Source organism: Xyrauchen texanus, chromosome 22 (genome assembly GCF_025860055.1).
Source record: "Xyrauchen texanus isolate HMW12.3.18 chromosome 22, RBS_HiC_50CHRs, whole genome shotgun sequence".
NCBI classification, from domain to species: Eukaryota; Metazoa; Chordata; class Actinopteri; order Cypriniformes; family Catostomidae; genus Xyrauchen; species Xyrauchen texanus.
In genome coordinates, this window is record NC_068297.1 from 21,261,192 (window position 1) to 21,281,842 (window position 20,651).

The 20,651-nt window shown below is 36.1% G+C and overlaps 1 protein-coding gene across 1 annotated transcript in view; it reads left to right on the top strand.

Annotated features, from left to right (window-relative positions):
• Window positions 1-2,185: 2,185 nt before the first annotated feature.
• spata17 (spermatogenesis associated 17) overlaps window positions 2,186-20,651 on the top strand; it is a 54,623-nt gene continuing 36,157 nt past the window's right edge. Inside the window, exons 1-7 of the mRNA XM_052154218.1 lie at window positions 2,186-2,278; window positions 2,537-2,626; window positions 4,380-4,461; window positions 5,412-5,462; window positions 7,709-7,812; window positions 13,694-13,817; window positions 20,244-20,420. Coding sequence (XP_052010178.1) covers window positions 2,211-2,278; window positions 2,537-2,626; window positions 4,380-4,461; window positions 5,412-5,462; window positions 7,709-7,812; window positions 13,694-13,817; window positions 20,244-20,420 — 696 coding nt within the window. The 5' untranslated portion in view covers window positions 2,186-2,210. The remainder of the gene's footprint in view (window positions 2,279-2,536; window positions 2,627-4,379; window positions 4,462-5,411; window positions 5,463-7,708; window positions 7,813-13,693; window positions 13,818-20,243; window positions 20,421-20,651) is intronic.

Consider the following 20,651-nt stretch of genomic DNA (forward strand, 5'->3'; position numbering starts at 1 on the left):
AATTGTATCTTAATTTTAATCAATGTTTCATCAACCAATTGCCTAGATTTAATAAATAAGAAGTAAATATAGTAGAAAATATATCATCTTGACACGGAGGCGCCGGTGCGTGAACTGGACTCTCGTCTAATAAATGAACCGAAACACAGCGTATAAGGTACTTGCCTCACAGGCCAGAGAAATATATAGAAAACTTGGAATGTCTACTTTTTAACAGAACAATTCAAAACGAAAGAAATCAGAATCTCTGCTTATGTAATCCGTATGAAATGTGCATTTCTCTCTGGCGCGTTCACTACTGAAGATCGCGAGTCAACATCGCCAACTTCATCTTTGCAGCCGACACTGACAAACACTTGTTTATTAATAAACAATTAAAATGTCTCCTTGCTATATTTGACATATTCATAATCATTCATTTTGCCGGTTCTTTGTGGCAGCTTTTAGATACTTTATTGGCAGCGCCACCCTTGCATGTTACATGAACGCGTCACCACTGCATCAGCACCGAAAACATGATTTTTTTCAAATCTAAAATCAAAAATCTTGATACTGAACCGAATTGCAGGTTTGGTCTATCGTTACAGCCCTAGTAAGATGAGAAAGCAGGAGTTTAGTCGTTTGGTTGTAAAAAAACAATGGCTATCTGAACATCTTTGCCAAGCGCAAACCAGTACAGAAGTAGTAATCAATAAATTATTGGGGAGGGTCATGCCTTTTTTCACAATCATTTTGGAGGGATATAGAAAAAATTATTGCTGGCTGAAGGGAGGGTCAAGTCTTTTTGACTATACAGATCTCAAAACTCCTCCAGTAGCCCCTTAAATAAAAAAACGAACAGTCCCTTAGATATTTTTTCGCGTACCCCCTGAAATCAGTCCACGTACCCCTGGGGGTACGCGTACCCCAGTTTGACAACCGTGGCTCTAAGGCATCCACGCACAACTCACCACACGCCCCACCGAGAGCGAGAACCACATTATAGCGACCACGAGGAGGTTAACTCAACGTGACTCTACCCACCCTAGCAACGGGGCCAATTGGTTACTTAGGAAGCCTGACTGGAGTCGCTCAGCACGCCCTGGATTTGAACTTGCAAATCCATGAGTGATAGTCAGCGTCTGTACTTGCTGAGCTACCAAGGACCCCAAAATGTAGTAGAATTTATTTATATGCTTTTATGGTAAAACTGCTACATTTTCAAGTCAATCGATGTTCATTTTGACCTCAAACAATGTGCTATTACTTTAATTCAACGTGTGCAGCACAGCAAAAATAGACTAGGTGCGGAAACGATCACTGCATTGCTGCTTATGCACTGCTCTTGCGATGCATTTCCATGCTGCACCTGTTCACATAGGCACTGAAAAAAATATGCACTGTATACGCAGCATGTGTAAAACGGCCGTCAGTGCCGTCTGTATTGCTGGGAACTTGCAGGACTCCTTGAATCTGCTTGTATATCTATACGGAGTACCACAGTTGATTTTTTTTCTGCCTCTTTTTCAAAAACACTTCTCTTGTGGCAAGATGTTATGAAGCATGTTTTTTGTTTATTTTTTTTTCACATTGAAACAATTAATTTATCCAATCAAACATATGGCCTTACTTTAGTAACTTGAAAGTTTTTGTTGTTGAAATAGTTTCATCAGTAATTAGAAGCAATTGGTACACAGACAAGAAAGTACATATATAGCTATATAAATATCATAAAGCATCCTAATGTAAAATCCTCTTAATACTACCAAACGAGTTAACAATATATCAAAACTAAATCACAAAGATAAATAGTATTTGTTTAGTTTTTAGTATTTTTAGTTTTTGTAAAATAAACTATCGTAAATTGTTATCGTTACTTAATTTAATGTACTTCATAAATATTTGCATACATTAATAATTACAAACCTGGGAGTTCAAATTGAAGGTAATTTTTGACGTTCAGTAGCTCTTAACAGCTACCGGAAAAGAACTAATGACTACAGAGATTTATTGTCGAGTAATGTGTTTAAGAACTTGGAAAAGAGCACATTTTCATACCGATATCGCGTCAAGTTTATTCAAAGCCAATTTCCGCTCTTTCGCTGTAAATACTCTCGCGTTTCAATAGCCAAGTGTACTATTCATTCAAACTCTGACAGTCACGTGCGCTTCCCCGTGCTAGTATTTATGGACTCTTCCGTTGTCATGGTCACGCATAAACTCCAGGAAACATGGCGAGACTAGAGAAACTTTTCAGTCACCTTGAAAATATCAAAGAGCAATATTTCCTAAAAAATAGGTAATCAAATAATGCAAATTATTCAGTTTGCTACCTGTGAAACATGTATGTTTTTGTTTTGTTTCTCTATCTGTTGATCTGAGATGAGGATGTCAACAAGTGTCTTCCACGCTAAGTCTTTCGCGTATTCACGATATACAACAATACAATATTTGAAAAACAATGGAAACAGTAGACGTAAAGCTACTAAAGATATCATCACAAACACCGAGCAATTCAAATATTTAATTAATTTAATCAAAGCTCCCCATGTAACAGGATTGCTGAGGAAAACAGACAAAGGGAGAATGAGGCTGCAGTCAAAATTCAGAGATGGTTCAGAGGATGCCAAGTTAGAGCATACCTCAGGTAAGACAGAAGCTGTGTGTTCCCAAATGATGCACTATGCACTTACAACATACACTATGCACTCAGCTATGTTGTGTATGGATGTTTTATGGATTGTGTATGGAAGTATAGTATCGTCCCAATTTGAACACTTAAAGGTAATTCATCCAAAAATGAAAATGCACTCATCATTTATGGTCGTGTACCACGACAGACAGTAGCAGATTTAGAGCTGTAAAGTTATCACATTAATTATGTGAAATATTTATTTGAGTGCTTGAATTTGTCATCAGGAATTACTATTTATCAAACTTTCTGGTTTTGTATATAATATTTTTCTGTGCATAACCTAATTAATATTTGGGTGCCACTTTGCTCCCCCGTAAGAGCAGTGAAAGCATAAAAAACGTGCATGGGTGAGAAACAGATCAATATTTAAGTCCTTTTTTTCTATGAATGTCTACTTTCACCAGCCCTCCTAAGAACACTCTTATCTCCTAAGAGTTCTTCTTTTGTTTTTGGTGATGACATTCTTCGTGCATATCGCCAACTACTGACTGGGAGGATAATTTATTGTAAAAAAAAATAAATAAAAAGAGTTGAATATTGATATTTCAGTTGAATATTGATATTCATGTTTGGGTGAACTTTTCCTTTTAATTTTATTTTTTACTACATGGAAGCATTTGCCATTATACTGTTGACGGAAATGACGTTTCAAACGCATGCAATGTTTTGCCCCTAGCTTCCTCAGTTCAACTCTTGTATCTCAAATAACGTCCATATTCACACAGCATTGGGTGATGGTGAAGCATTAAAATTACATTTGAAAAGTGATGTCTTCACTGAAGTTTTGCTAGTTGCTACATTCTCCATTATTTACAATTGTTTTGTTAAGCCAGCAATGCAGCCAGGTAACTCTCCCCCTTCCACTACATACGGCAACCCATGATCACTGAGTGCATGAAGTGTCCATTATGCCAAACTCTGTTTTGATGGTTAAAGAAATGCATTATCTGGTTACTCATAGTACACTTTTTTTGTTGCATTTTCAGTGTAAACTACTCGCACTACTTACACTTCAGAAGGACTTAGAATAGTGCAGAAGTGTGTGGTTTGGGATGCACCTATATTCTTTTGAACACATTTCTATCTGTCAATATGTGTCCATTCAATTAATTCAAGAGGATGTGCCAGAGAGCTGTTTTCATACTAACTTAGTATAACATCCATTTTGTAGAGACAAATCTGTTAATGAGGACAGTCATATAATTCCACCCAGATAATCGCTGTATATGTTGCCATCAAATCCTAAATCTTATGCATTTGCTCTTTGGATATTAGAATTAGCCAATGTACAGGTGTGTAACCTCCACATATTTCTGTGTAGTGAGCAGACAAACTCCCAGACAGTAGGTTAATTTAGATTACTTTAGTTAATTGATCAATGTGTTAAGTGGCTAATTAGTCGCAATCTAGGCTACTTGAGTGCAGCTCCAGGGTTGCCACCGTCCCTATACGCATTGATTTTTTTTGTTATAAATGGTCTTTTGGAAATTGATGGCTATGTTGAGTTCAGAGATGCCATAGACATGCATTTAGAGGTTGGTTAATGATGAATGCAAATGTACAGTTTTCTAAGAAAGAGCAACCGTAGGGACACTCAGGAAAAGGGGGTTTAGAGACGTTCAGTGAAAGGGTTTTGATTAAAATAAATTTAATATACAATACTATACTTGCAGCTTGTTAAATGTTGCTCTATATATGTTTTTAGGCATCTTCATAAGAATGCAACATTGATACAGAAAATATGGCGTGGATTTACTGCACGAGAGCTGTTCAGACAAAGGGTAAAGGTAAGTTGTGGAGACATGTAATATTGATTATGTTATGATAACCCTCATTAACATTTAGCAGTTAACAAGCATGCCATGACTTACATACTTCTGACGTAAGTTTGTAATTTGACAATCCGTATTGATTAACAATGGAATGCTTTTATCTCAATCCATGAATCCTTTTAGCTGATGTTTAAAAGGGGCCAATAAATCATTACTCTTTTCCTTATCTTCAGTATGTATTTTTTATAAAAAAATTTTAGCTGAAGGGATCGTGGTAATAGATTTTACATTATACCTAATTGTTCAGACACGTGATGTTGTCTCTGTTACCATGTGTTGCTGTATATTACATCATTACCCACAGTACAGTAGGCAACTTAATAGTTTTTGTCTTTCTAAAATGCACATTGTTTTGGATTTTCTTCAAGACTTTTAGGATTTACTCTCTGTACACTAAGGGAAATTTTGCATGATAGGAAACGTACTTGACTGAGATCTCAATTATACTTAGGAGTATTTATTTTTTTATTGGATGATAAATCATAGCCTACTATGAGAACTTTTCTCTATTAGAAGAAAAAAAAAAAGGTGCATATCTGGTTACTTAATGTAGAGCAGTTTTTAAGCCATAGCCTTTTGTCTTGTGAATACTCTACACCATGGTTAGTTGGTTAATCATTAGCAGAATTCCATTGATTATCAAACTCTGTGAAGAGTATTTTACCTTCATAAATCTCCATTAGTTGCCAGTGTGACTTCCATAGATTTTCCTAGCCATGTCCGTATTATGTATTATGAACAGGCAATTCCCTTCAATACAAAGTGTGACTTGCCACTCCACCCTCTTATCTACTGCTGTGTCTCCATGACTTTTATGTATTATGTATAAAGAGTATTTTATTCCTCACATGTTGGGAAAACATCAGAGGTCCTAGTAATGTAATGCTATCTCCCTCTCTTCACAGACAGCATATTTTATCATGAAGATGAATTTTTACAATAAGATGGCTGTCAAGGTAAATATGTCTCTTGTTATTTACCAAATGAAAAGTCAGTGGGTAACACATTTGATTTGTATGCATTTCGCAGAAAGATTGTACCGGTGCCTGATAACTGCATCAACATTTAAAGTAAAAGTATAGTCTAAAATCAAAGTATTCCTAAATATATTAAATCATTTTAACTGATCACATTTCTTCTGGTTAAGAGTTTGTTGTACTTGATAGTAATTGAAATATAACAGACTCATATTGGTCCTTTTTAACACTCAAACCAAAAATATAACATAGTGAATCACAAGAACTGTAGCTAAAGATACAATTGATGTAGTGTTTATATACTGTACATATGTAGTAGTGACAGTACAAAGACATCTGTTATGTGTTTCCATGGAGGAGATACATTAGAAGGAAAACAATGTTCCTTATACATGAAAGAAAACATGCTCCATGTATATATTAACACGTAAAATGAAGTAATTAATAAATAAATAGCCACAGATTTATCACAAAACTCTTTTCAACTATGCAAGACTCTGTCACAGTATTTTTTCATCCGTTATGTGTTCTGCTATTGTAAAAACAGTAGCTATATCAGTTCAGCCTGCTCTATTTCACAGCCTATAAATCAAACAGGTTTATATTTGAGTGATACATTGGCAGTTTTATAGAGCTGTTGGTATTCATTGAAACTTTAGTTTTACAGTTGTTTTTCCCTGAGGTGAAACTTTTAAATGATTTTAAGTCTTACAAAATTTCAAAGCTTAATAAAGAGTGTTGCAATTCAATGGAGAATTGCTTATTTCTACTGTGATGTTTGGACATCACAAGAAATGTGAACTGAGGAAGTAATTTTTTTATGTTTTGTGTTAAATCTATAGGGCCCACCCAGTATTCTTTTTCCAGTTCTGTTATGTGAGTCTAATTTGAAACATGAAGCTTTACCTCTTTTCAGGGGTCACAGAATATGAGAGTAAAGGTCCTGTCATCACTTAGACACAAACGGAAGCTTTTCAACAGCACAGACAGCTTTATAGCCTTTGTAAAAGATAGAGTGTTATGTCCGGGAAGCACTGGTAATGTAAAAATCTGCTAAAGAAAAAAGAAAGAAAGAAAGAAAGAGCGCCTGCGAAAACTGTAATTGAAGGATCTGATTCAAGCACAGGGTATGTTGAATGGATGAAATGGACTGTCAGTTGTCCTTTCCAGAAAGTTTGAAAAGCTTCATGGGATAGGATACATGATGAATGATTGAGTGTGTTTTCTTATAAATACCACTGTACAATAGTTACATAAATATATACATGATTTTTACAACTGCTAACACTCCATTTTTTTATATTAGTTAACAACATTAGTTAACATGAACAAACAATGAACAACTGTATTTTTATTAACTAAAATTAACAAAGATTAATACATTAAAAGTATATTGTTAATTGTTTAGTTAACGCATTAGGTATCATGAACTATGTTAACAAATGGAACCTTATTGTAAAGTGTAACCGAACAACTGTATATTTCAATGTCTGACCACAAGACCAACTATTAATATTTGATTGATCTACTTTTTCATCTTCATTTTCAAGTTATTATAATAAAAACTTTAACCATGATTAGTTGTGGCTCAAATGCTCATATGAAAAAATGATGGCAGTTACTGCATGGCGCCTCTTTTAGGTCTCATGTTTATAAAGTGTTTATTCTCTTTACCAAAGTCCAATATGTTAGCCTTTTAATAGAAATCAGTGGGAGGCCCATTTGTGTTAGATCTAATTGAGCAATATGCATAACTCCTAATCCAAGCCTTCAATTACTTTAGTTAAAATTATATATTTACTTCTGATCAATGGCAATTCTTGTTTTGTATTGTATTTGCCTTTTATTATTATTATTATTATTATTATTATTATTATTATTATTATTTTACCTGATATTGTTTTAAGCACCTAATTAGCCTGAAGTACATCTGTCCTATTTGATTCAAGCCCTCAGTGATGCTGTCACTGTACCACTGGCTGGTGTTGTAATTATTTATGTTGTGACAGTGAGTTCAAGCTCTAAAGTGACAGTGAAGCAAATTACTTCTTTAATTCGCTCTGCCTTATATTTGACTTTTTAACCCCAAAAGAAAAAAAAAATTTTTTTTTAGTCTATAATATACTGTAGGGTAGTCAAAGCCTCCATTTTTTGTTACGGATTGAAAAGAAGAAGAAAAAATGGAAATAATGAAGTCATCATAATCAAAACTCACTTTTTTGCAGATACAGCAGAGATGGCGGGGCTATTATGTTAGGAAGTATGTACACAATTATTATGCACGCAAGAGGTATTTGGAGGGAGTGGCAAGGAAGAATGATCTAATCAGGTAAGAACGTATTATTATGGTTGTTAGACATTGAAGTAGTTATTATTGCATCATCATCATTTAACTCGCAGGATTTAATATGCCGCAGGATGAAAGCAGGTTTCCTTTAATGTAAATTAATTTAAATCATATATAACCTGCTCCAAGAAAACTAATTATTGCATATATTATTTCATTAGATGGGTGTTTTTAAAGATGACCATTGTCTGAAATTATTGCAAAGACAAATGAATGTCATGGATTTAATAGCATGTTAAAGACAAATGAATTAGCCGCATGCCATGCAAAAATTGCTTCTGGTTACTTGAAAATAAATATCTTTATGAAATTCAAAATCATCCCATGATTTGCAGATGGCCTCACATTTATCAAAAATTCCTGCTTCAGGGCCGATGGAAGATGCCATCTTTTATTTTTGATAAATGTCACTTGTTTTAATGTGACCGATATATTTAGTGAAAACATATCTTAAGGGTCTAGCTAAAATTAAATGTAAATCTGTTAAGTGCTCCTTGGATCACTGACTCCCAACAATCCTACCCCCCTCCCTTCTCATTCCTGCTCCAGCCTCACTTTACATGGAAATGTTCTCATTTAATGGGGTTTCTAACCTATGACTCACATTTTAAACACATTGCTCTGTAAAAACAATGATCCACCTGTGCTGCATTTTGTTTCACATATGTTCAAAACAGAAGTTTTTGTTTCAGTTTTTCTCCATATGATGTTTCTGGTGAAGCTAATATTTAGTTCCTGATAGAGATGTAAGACACAGACAAAGTCACTTCCAAATCTGGATGAGTTTCTTTCTTCCATGGAACACAAAAGGAGATATTAAGCAGAATGGCAGCCTTGGTCACCATTGCTTTCATTGTATGAAAAAAAAAAAAATGCAATGGAAGTGAGCTTGCCAGTCTCTAACATTATGGGCTCTATTTTAACGAGTGCACAGAGTGCAGTGCTACATGCAATGACTCACGCAAAGTCATATCCAATTATAGTATGTGCACTTATTCTAAGCGCAATGTTCGTGCCCACTCAAAGCACAAGTGGAAGTGTTTGGGCTATCTGTGGGTGTATTGTGTGTTAATGAAGTGGCGCAAAGCGCAGTTGGCTATTTTCTTGAGAAATATGTAATTAATGTTTTTGATACTTATTCCATTGTAAAAAAAACATTCGCAGTCAGCCGAGATTCATTTATCCTAAAAGTGGAAGTGTTTAATAATAAGGGGTTATCAAGTTAAAATTAGTAGTATTCAGTCATGTGATCTCAACGTAGTGGCCCCCATGAGGCAACCCACTCCTTGTGAAGTAAAAGAGCTTTTATTAGGCCACTGATATGACTGGAGTCTCTATCTCATGTGAGTTTAGATCATTTTAAACTGAATTGTCAAAAGTACTATTCATTTCTGTGGCAATAAAACTTTTTGATTTACTAAGTGCATGGGGTGACAGGCTCAGTGAGGTCTTCAATACCCGGTTGTTAGGCCTATATATTAACAATGTCCCTTTGTCTTTTGGTCTGTCCTTTCTCTCCACTCACTCTTTGTCTCGCTGTAGATGCTATCTGTTAGTGCATTAATTGTGTATGTAATGCTTCTGAGGTCATGATCAATCCATCAAAGATGTGAAGTGAAAGATCACTGCATTGATTCTGACAATCTGTTCCATGTTGGGCTCAGGATCACCCACTGACTGATTAGTCACCCCTCAAAGGTGTCTGTGCCAGGATTTTAATCCGTACAGCTCCCGTGCCTGAATAAATTATTAAAAATGTTCCTAATGGTTCCCATTTAGCGCAAGCTGACTAGCCCGGCATGCCAATGATAGGAGGCCAGAAACCGCCTGCATCAGGGCGGCCAGTAACCGCCTGCATCAGGGCAGCCCAAACCCCCGCCAAGGGGATCTGTGTCGTTTCATTAGCTGTAGCCTGACAAGAAGGCCTGCCATGTTCCAGTGTCCATCTTCATTCAGTTGTCCTTCTCTGCATACCTTAATGAAGTCAAGACCCCTGTTCACTGCAGCAATTCCACACCAAGAGTTTGTGCAATATAACAATTTATCACTTGTCAAGAAGACTCATAAAGTTCCACCACTTAATAAGGGCTTCCTCTTGGCTTGAGTAATTAGAACTGAGCGGCTTGCATATTTACTAAATGTGGAGTGTCATTGCCACCATGGCCTATTGCCTGCATGAATTATTTCTCTATCTGTAATAAACAGCTGGGTAATTATTACTGCCATAATCAGATAAATTTCTCTCTGTAATGTTTGAGCATGGCAAATCTTTAACTCTTTGGAAGCGGGGAATTTATGGACTCCCATTGCTTAGGCTACTTTTTCCCCATGCTTGTCCCTTTCAAGGACATCTGTGAAACTCACTTCTTAACTGCAGGCATTATTTAATATTTTTCATATTGTATTTAGGGCAGGTCTTTGATCAAAGCAAGACTCCGAAATACACAGGCCACAGTATGCATATGCTTAATCACACAAATTGCTGCATTCATTACAGAGAAATATACCAAATACCATTTTATGGGCAAATTGATATTGATGTTTTCCACATTAAAAGCATTTAAATTCTGCTAATTAATCATCCTTTGTCTCTTTTTAAATTCTTCATAAGTGGCTTTGCTTTGTTTACATTTTATTTTATCTAATTCATGCATTGCATTAAGTTTATTACCAAGAATTTCAAAACCAATTCAAGTAGGCATTTAAAGAGATTGAAATTCTACAAATTGTAATTCTATTGTCATTTACTCATCAGCTTGCTCTTCCAAATCTGTATGACTTTCTTCCATTGAACAGGAAAAGAGATTTTAGGCAGAATGGCAGCCTCAGTCACCATTCGCTTTCAATGTATAAAAAAAAAGAATAAAAATATGCAATGAAAGTGAATAGTGACAGAGGCCACCAGTCCCTAATATTATTGGCTCTGATTTTGTAAGTGTGCAAAGCATAGCGCTGCGTGCAATGACAGTACACAATGTATTGTCCAGTTTTTGTACGCGCGCTATTTCTATGCTAAATTTTTGTGCCAGAGCAAAGTGGAAGTGGGTGTGGGTAGAAGTGTTTGAGCTATCTGTGGGTGTATGTGCGCAAACTGTGGGTGTATTGTATGTTAATTAAGTTTTCTATTTTCCTGAGAAATTGGTAATTGCACTAAGATGTTTCAAATGCAGGTCTGTTTTCAGCGCAAAGTCTAAAATCAGTCCCTACATTTGCAGTTTGGAGATTCCACCAGAAGGTGGTAGTAAATGTCATGTCCAAACTCAGAAAATCTAGAAGTAGAAGTGAAGTGTGTGCCGATACAATCACTGTTAATATTAGCCATAATTTGTGTCAGTAGATGAAAATTATTAATAATACCTGCATTCTGTATAATTTAACGGAACATACAACCAAAACCTGAAGAAAATAAAATGTTCTATATTTATAAAAAGGAGCATGTCACTGTCATAGAAATATTTATATTCTTCTAATTCATTGCATACAGTCCATTTACACTACACACGTCTTATTAATGTGTTTTTGTTTATATTGCTGGTGTTTGACAAGGAATGGACTATATAATAGGGCATATAATAGAACCTCAGAATTAAATTGCACTTGATCCAGCCTATTAGCCATTTCACCAAACCTACTTTTGACTAGACTTAGTGTATGCTTGCACAAATATACCAAAAATGAATGGTGATGCTCACTGACTTTACACTAATGACTTAAAGAATTGCGCTTAACGCTAGTGCTCTTAAAATAATTTTTGGATGAACTAACCCTTTAATCCTTTTTGACAAACAGAAGATGTTACTGCCCAAACAAAAGAAGCAAAGGTGTTACTTTAACTTATCAGGGAGACTGAAGTCATTTGTAATAATCACAGATAATTTGTTCTCATAAATTACTTTTATTTTCAACAGTGCAGTATTTAAAATGATGCATAACTATTGATAAGTATGGGTTATTAGCATCTGGTGAGTTCTGCTGTAAATGGATCCAATTTAGTGGGCACTGGGTGCTTATTGCTGTGTGTTGTTTAAGGACACACAAAGGTCACTGGCCCATCAGCACTAATGAGGTTTATGTGTTTCCCCAGCCTTTCCTTAGACACAGATCGAGATCCCTTCCACGGTAACAAATCTAGTTGGCTTTTGTCCACTACAGTGCAATTTATAAGTTGGAGATATAGGTTACCAAAGGTCACAAAGACAGCAAGATGCCAAGTTAAAGAAACTGAGGCTGGTCAGAAAGGTGTTGAACTGGAACCTCGGATCACAATTTAAAACACACCCACAGGCTACTCTCTATATTTGATTTATTTTCTTGTTTGATTTTTTTGGAGAGGTATAATTCGCAACATAATTTGCCAATAATTCACCACAAGTGTGCTGATTTTCAAAGGTCAGTACACAGAGTACACACACAATAACAATGTAAAAGTAAATATGACTTAAGTATTTTGTGCATTTTCTGTTCATATTTAAATCTGGTGGACAATTTTGTTTGTGTGTATTGCTGAACAGAATCTGTTTGGAGAATTGTTAAGCAATAAAACAGTTTGTGTTTTTCGACATATTTAACAATTTATAAACGTATTGTTTCAGTTGCTGGATGCTGATTCAAACTAATCACACAGTTAAATGAAAAACAGAAAGTTGACATTTATAGCCAATTTATCGGGCTGTGCTTACCGAAATGTGAAGCACTGCCCCCAGTGGCCAAAACGGTAAGTGTTCTTGGAAGAAAGGGCATGTGTGTGCTCCATTTTCTGGGTGTAATATCCACGGAGAGGTGCCAAAAGCAAGTTGTTAAGCGAGTTGTTTTCAGCTGTACAAGCTGTAATACAGAGGTGCGAAATGCATATTTTATAAACTGTACCCCCCATCCCAAGGCCCAAACCTAAACATTAGTAAAATGTAATGTTGGAGGGGAAAATGCAACAGATTTTTTTTTTTTAAACGATTATGACCTTGTTTCAACCGGGATTTGAACCTGGGTCTCCACACTGTGACTTAACGTGCTTCTGTTCACACCACAAGGGAACATAAAGATGCTGGAGCCGATGCAAAAATGTCTGGTAGTTAGTATAATGTGGCTGATTCTAGGGTATGGGAAATCTCGGAAACAACATGCAGACTCACCGTGTGATCATGATGGCTGATTGGTCATTCCAGCATTCCAGTCATGTTAAAATCCACTATATAAAAACAACTTTAATCACCATATTACTGTGCAGCATCTATAGTGGATCATTATTTTTGTTGCATTGCAACAGTCTTTTATGTCAGGGACTAAATGGGTAACACTTTTGCAAAAGGAGGGCATGTAATTAATTTGCTTTATAGAATAACATTTTATTGGAAATTTGTGTCCTTAATTTTTTTTTAAGTAGGAACCAATGTATGATAGCAGTAAGGCACTCAAGACTGTTAAACACATGGCTTCCATAGGCTTTTTTCATGACTGTTTACGAAACATCATACCCTCTTGTAACTTATTTACAATATATTAAATTATTATAGCACAGACATGAACAGTTTTCACCTTCGAGCCAAGGTAATAAGTGGTAGAACTTTAAACATAAAAGGACAATGCATGTATGCACACACTCTAGACAACACATTATATAGTCCCTTGTGTTTTTCATCTCTATATCCGAAATACTGTAGTCTGATATGTATCAGTATGAAATAATAACAAGATTTCAGATTGTCATCATTTTGTCAATATTTTCTTCTATTATGTTCTCTTGAACAGTCCACAATTGTATTGAACATTGTCTGAACCAGGGAATGTTTTGGGACTGAGAAGAGAGTTTACAGATGTCTGAGTTGGAAAAACTGTGGGTTTATGTGTACTGTTCTCTGCTTCCCAGGAGAGATCTGGCGGAATTTGCAGAGCTCCAGAAAAGAGAGCGAGAAAGGATCGCACTGGAGAAAGAGGAACAGGAGAAAAACATCCAGGCTCAAAGACTCCACTTCCTCCTGAGTACTAAACATGTGAGCACTGAATCAATGGATCTCATTCATTAACCATACCTATCTCAGAGTAATAAATAGGCAGCAGCCTACACTAAGTGTAAATGTCAACAAAAAGTTAAAGTAAATATTAAAAGTAGAGACAGAAAACAGGATAGGGAAAAGTGGAACAAAAGGGGGAATCAAGTAAGTCTGTCAATACGAAAAATACACAACTACACCATCTTTACGCACTACACCATTGAAGTAACAGATGGGGGTGCAGTTTGTTTTTAATTTCTATGTTTTCACCAGACTAGTTGAGTGCAAATAACTACACTGTGTGTGCAGGCGCTATTTACACCTAGTGCATATAGTCACTCCGTAACAAATAATATGTGTGCTATAGCTTGATCTTGTATAGGTTCCGCATTCAAATTTAGCTGTTGACATGTCGTCTAGGCCTATATCCAGGGGCATAACTATAGGGAGGGCAGTGTGCTCTCTAGGGCCCAGGGTGAGATGGGGCCTGTGATGGTTGACCAAAAGGAACCATAAACATTACTGTGTACCAGATGGGAGATGAAAAATTACTGCTGCCCCTTCCCCAAGGAGAGGGCCCGACAGGTTCTTTGCCCTGGGCTAGTAAGATCAAAGTTATGCCCCTATCTATATCAATGGTGCTTATTGCTAACTTGTTTTAATAATGCCACTTGGCTTTACTTATAGACCTTGCTGCACTTTCTTGGGTGAGAGCACATCTTTAGGCAAGCTCCAAGTGAAGTCAGTTTGCCGTCCACACTGAACATTTGTTTAGGCTAAATAACACGATGCAGTGACATGAATAGAGGAAGATAGAACATGACAAGGTATCTAAAAAACAGTGCATCTGTGCAAAACGCTGGCACAACTTTCAAAGACGTCCATCTAGCTCATGTTGTCAAAGGAAAACAATTGTAAAACAATGTGGATGGACACAAAAACAAATCAACTGTGAAAGGACCCTAAGAATAAGTTTGCACCAAGTGACAAATGTCTGTACAGGTGAGAGATGGTTTGGGCATGTATTATGCAAATTACCAACTGTGGACATATGCAGACATTAGAACGAGGGAAAGAACAAATTATGGTGACTACGAACCTGTTATGAATCCGGAAAAAAATTGTCATGTGAGCCTTTTTGCTGAACATAAGCAAGAACACTTGTATATAATTATTAATGAATGGGACTCAATGAGAACATGTGTATATATCCTACTGTATATGATTCTTTTTTTTTTTTTAAGTAAAAAATATACAGTATACAGTATATGACATTTGTACAGAGTTTGAAGCACCTTACAGTATTTATTCTTACAATAGGCCTTCCTATCTCCTAAATGCTGCAATCATTCGCTGATATATATATATATATATATATATATATATATATATATATATATATATATATATATATATATATATTATATATACAGAAGTCCCTCTGGCTATAATGTGTCTTGATAATTATGATGAAGTGCTCTGGCCGTTGTTGATTTAGCAGCAGTGCAGGGCGAGACGATATTTCATTTTGTGGGCTCTCCTTCATGCTTTTATTGTCATCTCGTTCACTCCCTGCCACAACGCAGAGGATCTGCGGGTCATTAAAAAGAATTAAAAGGTATTAAATACATTTGGTGAAAAATAAGGCCATTAAAAAATAAGTTTAAATGACAATAACTGAAGTATTTTTTTATTTCTTGTGTCGTAAGGTTGAATGAAAACCTTACAAATAAAAACCTTTCATGCCTGCAGATAGCAGAAAATAGTGTTGAGTGGGCGTGCGGTTTTCACATGTTCATTCAGTGCACATATGCGCTGGTCCCGTGAGTGCTGCTCCGGGGCTCGAGATATTCCCCATTAATTTTCTCCATTGTCATTTCAACATTAACAGACTGGGTGATTACATGAGAGAAGACACATTTCTGTAAGTTGTACCATACCTTTCAACATATCCTCAGAGTTTCAATCGTGTTCTTTTTGTGCTATAAGGTGGAGAGAAAGAGCATTGTGCCCTAATCTGTTTGAATGTCCAGCTACTGCAATCTGTCACAGGCACCATTAAAGAGTATCAATACAACATTTATTGTTTGAATTTCAAGATAACAGTGGCATCATTTTAAAAGCTTAAACTAAAGTCATGTTTCTTCAAACTCAAATGATGGAGTGTGACACAATGGGCAAATTCCAAAAGGAAGTTAGCATCCATATGCCCTACTCCCTCCGAAGGGTTGAGCCCTTGAAGTCGGAACCCTGGAGGGAGCAGGGCACACGTGTCTATAGTATGGCCATTTGGAACACCCTTGATGAAGGGAGTAACGGAAGACATATATGTCACTTCCACTTTATCTTCGCCAGAAACATTACCATGATGATGCAGCTCAGATTTTCTAACAACAAGATTCTCTTATTTAAAAATATAGTTTTTGTAATGGTTTTTTTCTCCAAACATTGCCTTTGTGTCTTATTTTAAATTGCTTACTGTTGCTGTTAAATATATATATAATAGGAATATATCTGTACATAAATGTATATAAAATACATGAATGAATGTTTCCTGCTGAAAGTTATGTGGTGCACGAGAGGTTTAAATAATAAATAAATAATAATAAACCACAGGGTTTAGAAAAAATGGATTCTGTTTTTGGAGTATCTCTCTCTGCTTGTGGCTGTCTATGTATGAAGACGAATGTAAAATGCGGAGGAGGAGAAGTATCTTTTATGAAAGGGCTATAGCGCTTGCCCAAGTGTTTGAACGTGTAATATATTCTGATCGACAACCTTGCTTTAAAATATATCCAGAGGACACGCCACCCAGGGTCAAGTGATCATAAATGGTAAAATTACTTCCTTCAAAGTGACAATCACATGTACCCTTCGCTAACGGCCTTGTGGAAGGGTTGAGTTGCTCACTTTCATTTGAAACACTGCTTAGTGTGGTGTCCCCTTCCCGCATTGCCCTTTAAGGATGCAAAAATGCCATTTGGAATTCGCCCAATTTGTGCATTTTTAGCTGTAACCGGTGCTGTTCTGTGCTCTCACTCATCTTTGGTGTGTGTTGATAATGAGACGAGATGCTGGTGACATCTCGTCTGACTACATTGAAATAATTAATTTTGAAATGAATGTGAACATGAATTAGAGTAAAAAGTTCATAAAATATTTCACAACACAGATTAGTTAAGGATATGGTGAAATTAACTTTATATTCAAAATCTTTTTTTATAAAATAATACAAATAATTGAATTTGAGTATTAAAATCTGTTACATAGATAATGGTAAAACTGTACATATTAAACACTGTATATATGCAATTTGAAAACAGCTATGTTTGTAATATCTGGAGAATATATCTGATATCAGCTTTCCACCACTGAGGAACAGAGAATATTAATGATCTGAAGAGCGACTTTGTGGCTAGTTGCAATGGAACCAACATGCGTCGCTCATTCTTAGATATGAATGAATTGATAATGAATTAAAGAAAGAGGGTGCTGTTCCATCGGCTGTCCTGAAGGCCTGAAGTAAAACCTTAAAACGTTACACAGTATCACAGAAAAGGAGATGAAATTAGGAACAATGTAAAATGATAAATAAACACTGCCCTTTCCACCAAAATAAAGGCTCCAAGTCTGCCAAAATAAAAGCTCCAAGTTAAATACTACAGAAATATATTACTATTATATAAAAACAAAATGAATCTAATCCTCAAAATTATAATAAATCAATTTTATATTATAATAAAAAACTTGAAAGTAACCCACAATTATAAAATTATTAATAATATAATAAAATATTATGCAAATAGTTTACAAAAAAGTTGTAAATTTTTTGTAAACTTGTACTGTAATTTTTTAACATACTGTTAATTCACAAAAATGTTTTAATAAAAATATATGTTGGTAAATACTGCTTTTTATTATGCCAACTGAATAGCAGTATTGGTGGAAATAAATAAACAGCAACTAATTAATTGCAGGCTGAAGTTATGTGGCATTTCAGAACAGTTATAAAGCACCTCATTCAGGTTGAACGAAGATATTTGCCAGCTTTTTCAAACAATGTTCCTCGATATAGAAAAAATGTAGCTCAGATAAAGCAAAAAGTTTCATTTGTTGCATGACATCATATATTATTTGATTTGTACTAGTTCAAGAAGCTTGTTGGTAGTGTCAATAATGCAGGGCAATTTGTGGTCATGTAAGTCATGTATTTGTGGGTGTTTATGTACGTTTTTTAAATTACATCCAGTCAAGTTACCTTGTGTATAGTAATGAACATAAGCTTAAGTAATGAACTTTAAGAACTACTGCATAAAATACACACAGTAGGCATACAATATCAAACCAGCCCTTTACTCTCGCATTGGCAACGTGTCATTTTTTGGAAGTATATGCCTTAACCCTGATACTGATTGAAGCAAGTCTTAAATATTTTTTAAAAGGTCTTGAAAATGGAATAAAAAAGTATTAAATCGGATGAGCTGATACCTACAGATACCCTGCAATGGGTCATACTCATGTTTCTACTCTGGTCACTGGACGCTTAGTGCCAGCTACACCACAAACAGGGCAAGAGGACATTACTGCCAGATGCCTGGAGTCTGAGGGAGGAAATCAAGAAATAATATGCATCAGCTAATGGACAACAGATGGAAGTGACCACATGCTACTTAAAATATGCTTTAGAGGGAGATAGCAGAGGGGTAGCTTGGATTGACTAGTTTACCATCAGTCATTTTTGTGGTTACTCTGTAATTACTGTGTAAAAAACTTTTTTTGGCACTTATTTGAGCCATTTTTTTTATTATATTATACAGTATGAAAGATATCAAACATAGAATTTGCTAAACATTTTTAACTGCTTGAATGAAGAATGGTGTACCGGTACTCATTAATTTTCTCCTCAATAAAAAGTTGTACTCCTTTCGAAATTAACTGCATTTTTTAAACATATATATAAAATAATGACCACTTAGTGAGATGAAGATTCCAGTCATATCAGTAACCTTATAAAAGCTGTTTTGTTCTACATGGAGTTAGTCCCCTCATGGGAGTTGTCATGTTAAGATCACATGACCAGCCAAATACAACTTTTTTTCATCTCAGTTACCACACTGTTACTGGATACTTTCACTTATTGATTAAATTATTCATGGCTGACTGTGAGCAGTAATTGTTTAACAATGGCATTAGTTACTAAAATCTCTTGTGATTGAATGATGCTGCATCCATGTCCTTAGGTGTCAGTGCCCATGTCCTAGACAGCACAGACACAAAAATTACTGAGTGCACCTTTAACCAATGATATAATTTTCATCAGTGTTTTAAATAAAAGGTCCATGGGTTGTCTGGGAGTCTGTAAATGTTAAAAAACCCTGATATAGCACGTATAACCACACACATTATTCAGCTCTGTAAACGCATCTAAAAATGGTCAATCATTTAAACTGCAAACCTCAGAATTTAAACTGAGTTTTCTCTCTCAACACTCCACTCTCCCTCCCACCTTTTCTCATCTCTCTCTCTCTCTCTCTCTCTCTCTCTCTCTCTCTCTCTCTCTCTCTGTGTGTGTCTCTACACGGGGCAACTTATGTTCCCACAGTCTGACCTTGTCTCAGTGAAATGGATGGGTCTCCCATGGTTCATCGTTAACCAGAGAAAATTCTGCTGGACAAAAGTGGCAGTGCTGACATAGATGTAGTTCCTCAGTACGAGGTTCAACATCATTGCTCTTTACCTGTAAGTCCGAGGCAAGTTGGGAGTTTGTGGTGTACCCCCCACAATGTGACACACAAAGCTACACTATCCAACCCAAGTGAGGAGCCTTACTGTGGTGTATTACCTGCAGAAGTTATTAGCATACAGTATACAGGAACAGCATCTAACAAATAAGCACTTGTTAGGAAGCTATGATTAGAGACAAATTATTCCAGACATTTTTCCGCAGGCCAGACCAAGACTCACTGAAGTGCTACGTTAAGATCAGACAACTCATAGTTAGCAAGCAGACATTTACGCCAGCAAACATAGCTGATGCCAGAGTGATGGATGTGTGTCCATTCAGGGGAGGTGACAAGTATAATGGTTTTGCTGTGGTCGACCGAATAAAGTAGGTTCCTGTTCCTGGAAGCTAAATGTGTTTTTTGCAGTGGGTTTTGCATGAATACCTATGATGAGCAATGCATTGGAAGGTATTTGCATTCAGAGCTAAGTCAGATGAGGGGGCAAGTCCATCGCTAGCAGGAAGTTATTAAAGGGGGTGTGGGAGAGCATAGAGAGGAACTGAAGATGTGTTTGAAGGCTTCTCAGCAAAGTTTAAGGGCAGTCGTTTAGAGTAAAATGGACTTTCTCTTCATAATGCTAACAGAAGCATAACAATTGTTTTTGTTCACCTTGCTTATCCAAGCTGTTTTGTGCTCATCTTAGTGTCCAGGGGTCTTCAACTCACCGTTCAGGGCAGAACCAGATGAGATGGAGCTCAGACTGAGGAGAGTGAAACCGCAATCAGCTCCTAAAGAGAGGAAGACCCCTATAATAATCCCTGATTTCTCCAACCTGATGCCAAACAGAGAACGTTTACCACCAATACACAAAAAGCCACAGGTTAGTCCCAGCCATGATCTTATAAAGAGAAAATGACACTTTGAAATTGCTTGAGGAGCACAGTTTTCTGTCTTGTGCTGACGTATTTCATATTGAAACATGAAGTTTGGCAGGATATAGTCACTTTTTTTCTTTATATACTCTGCCGGCCAAAAGTTTGGAATAATGAATAGATTTTTATGTTTCTGAAATAAATTGGAACTTTAATTCACCAAAGTGACATACAAGTGG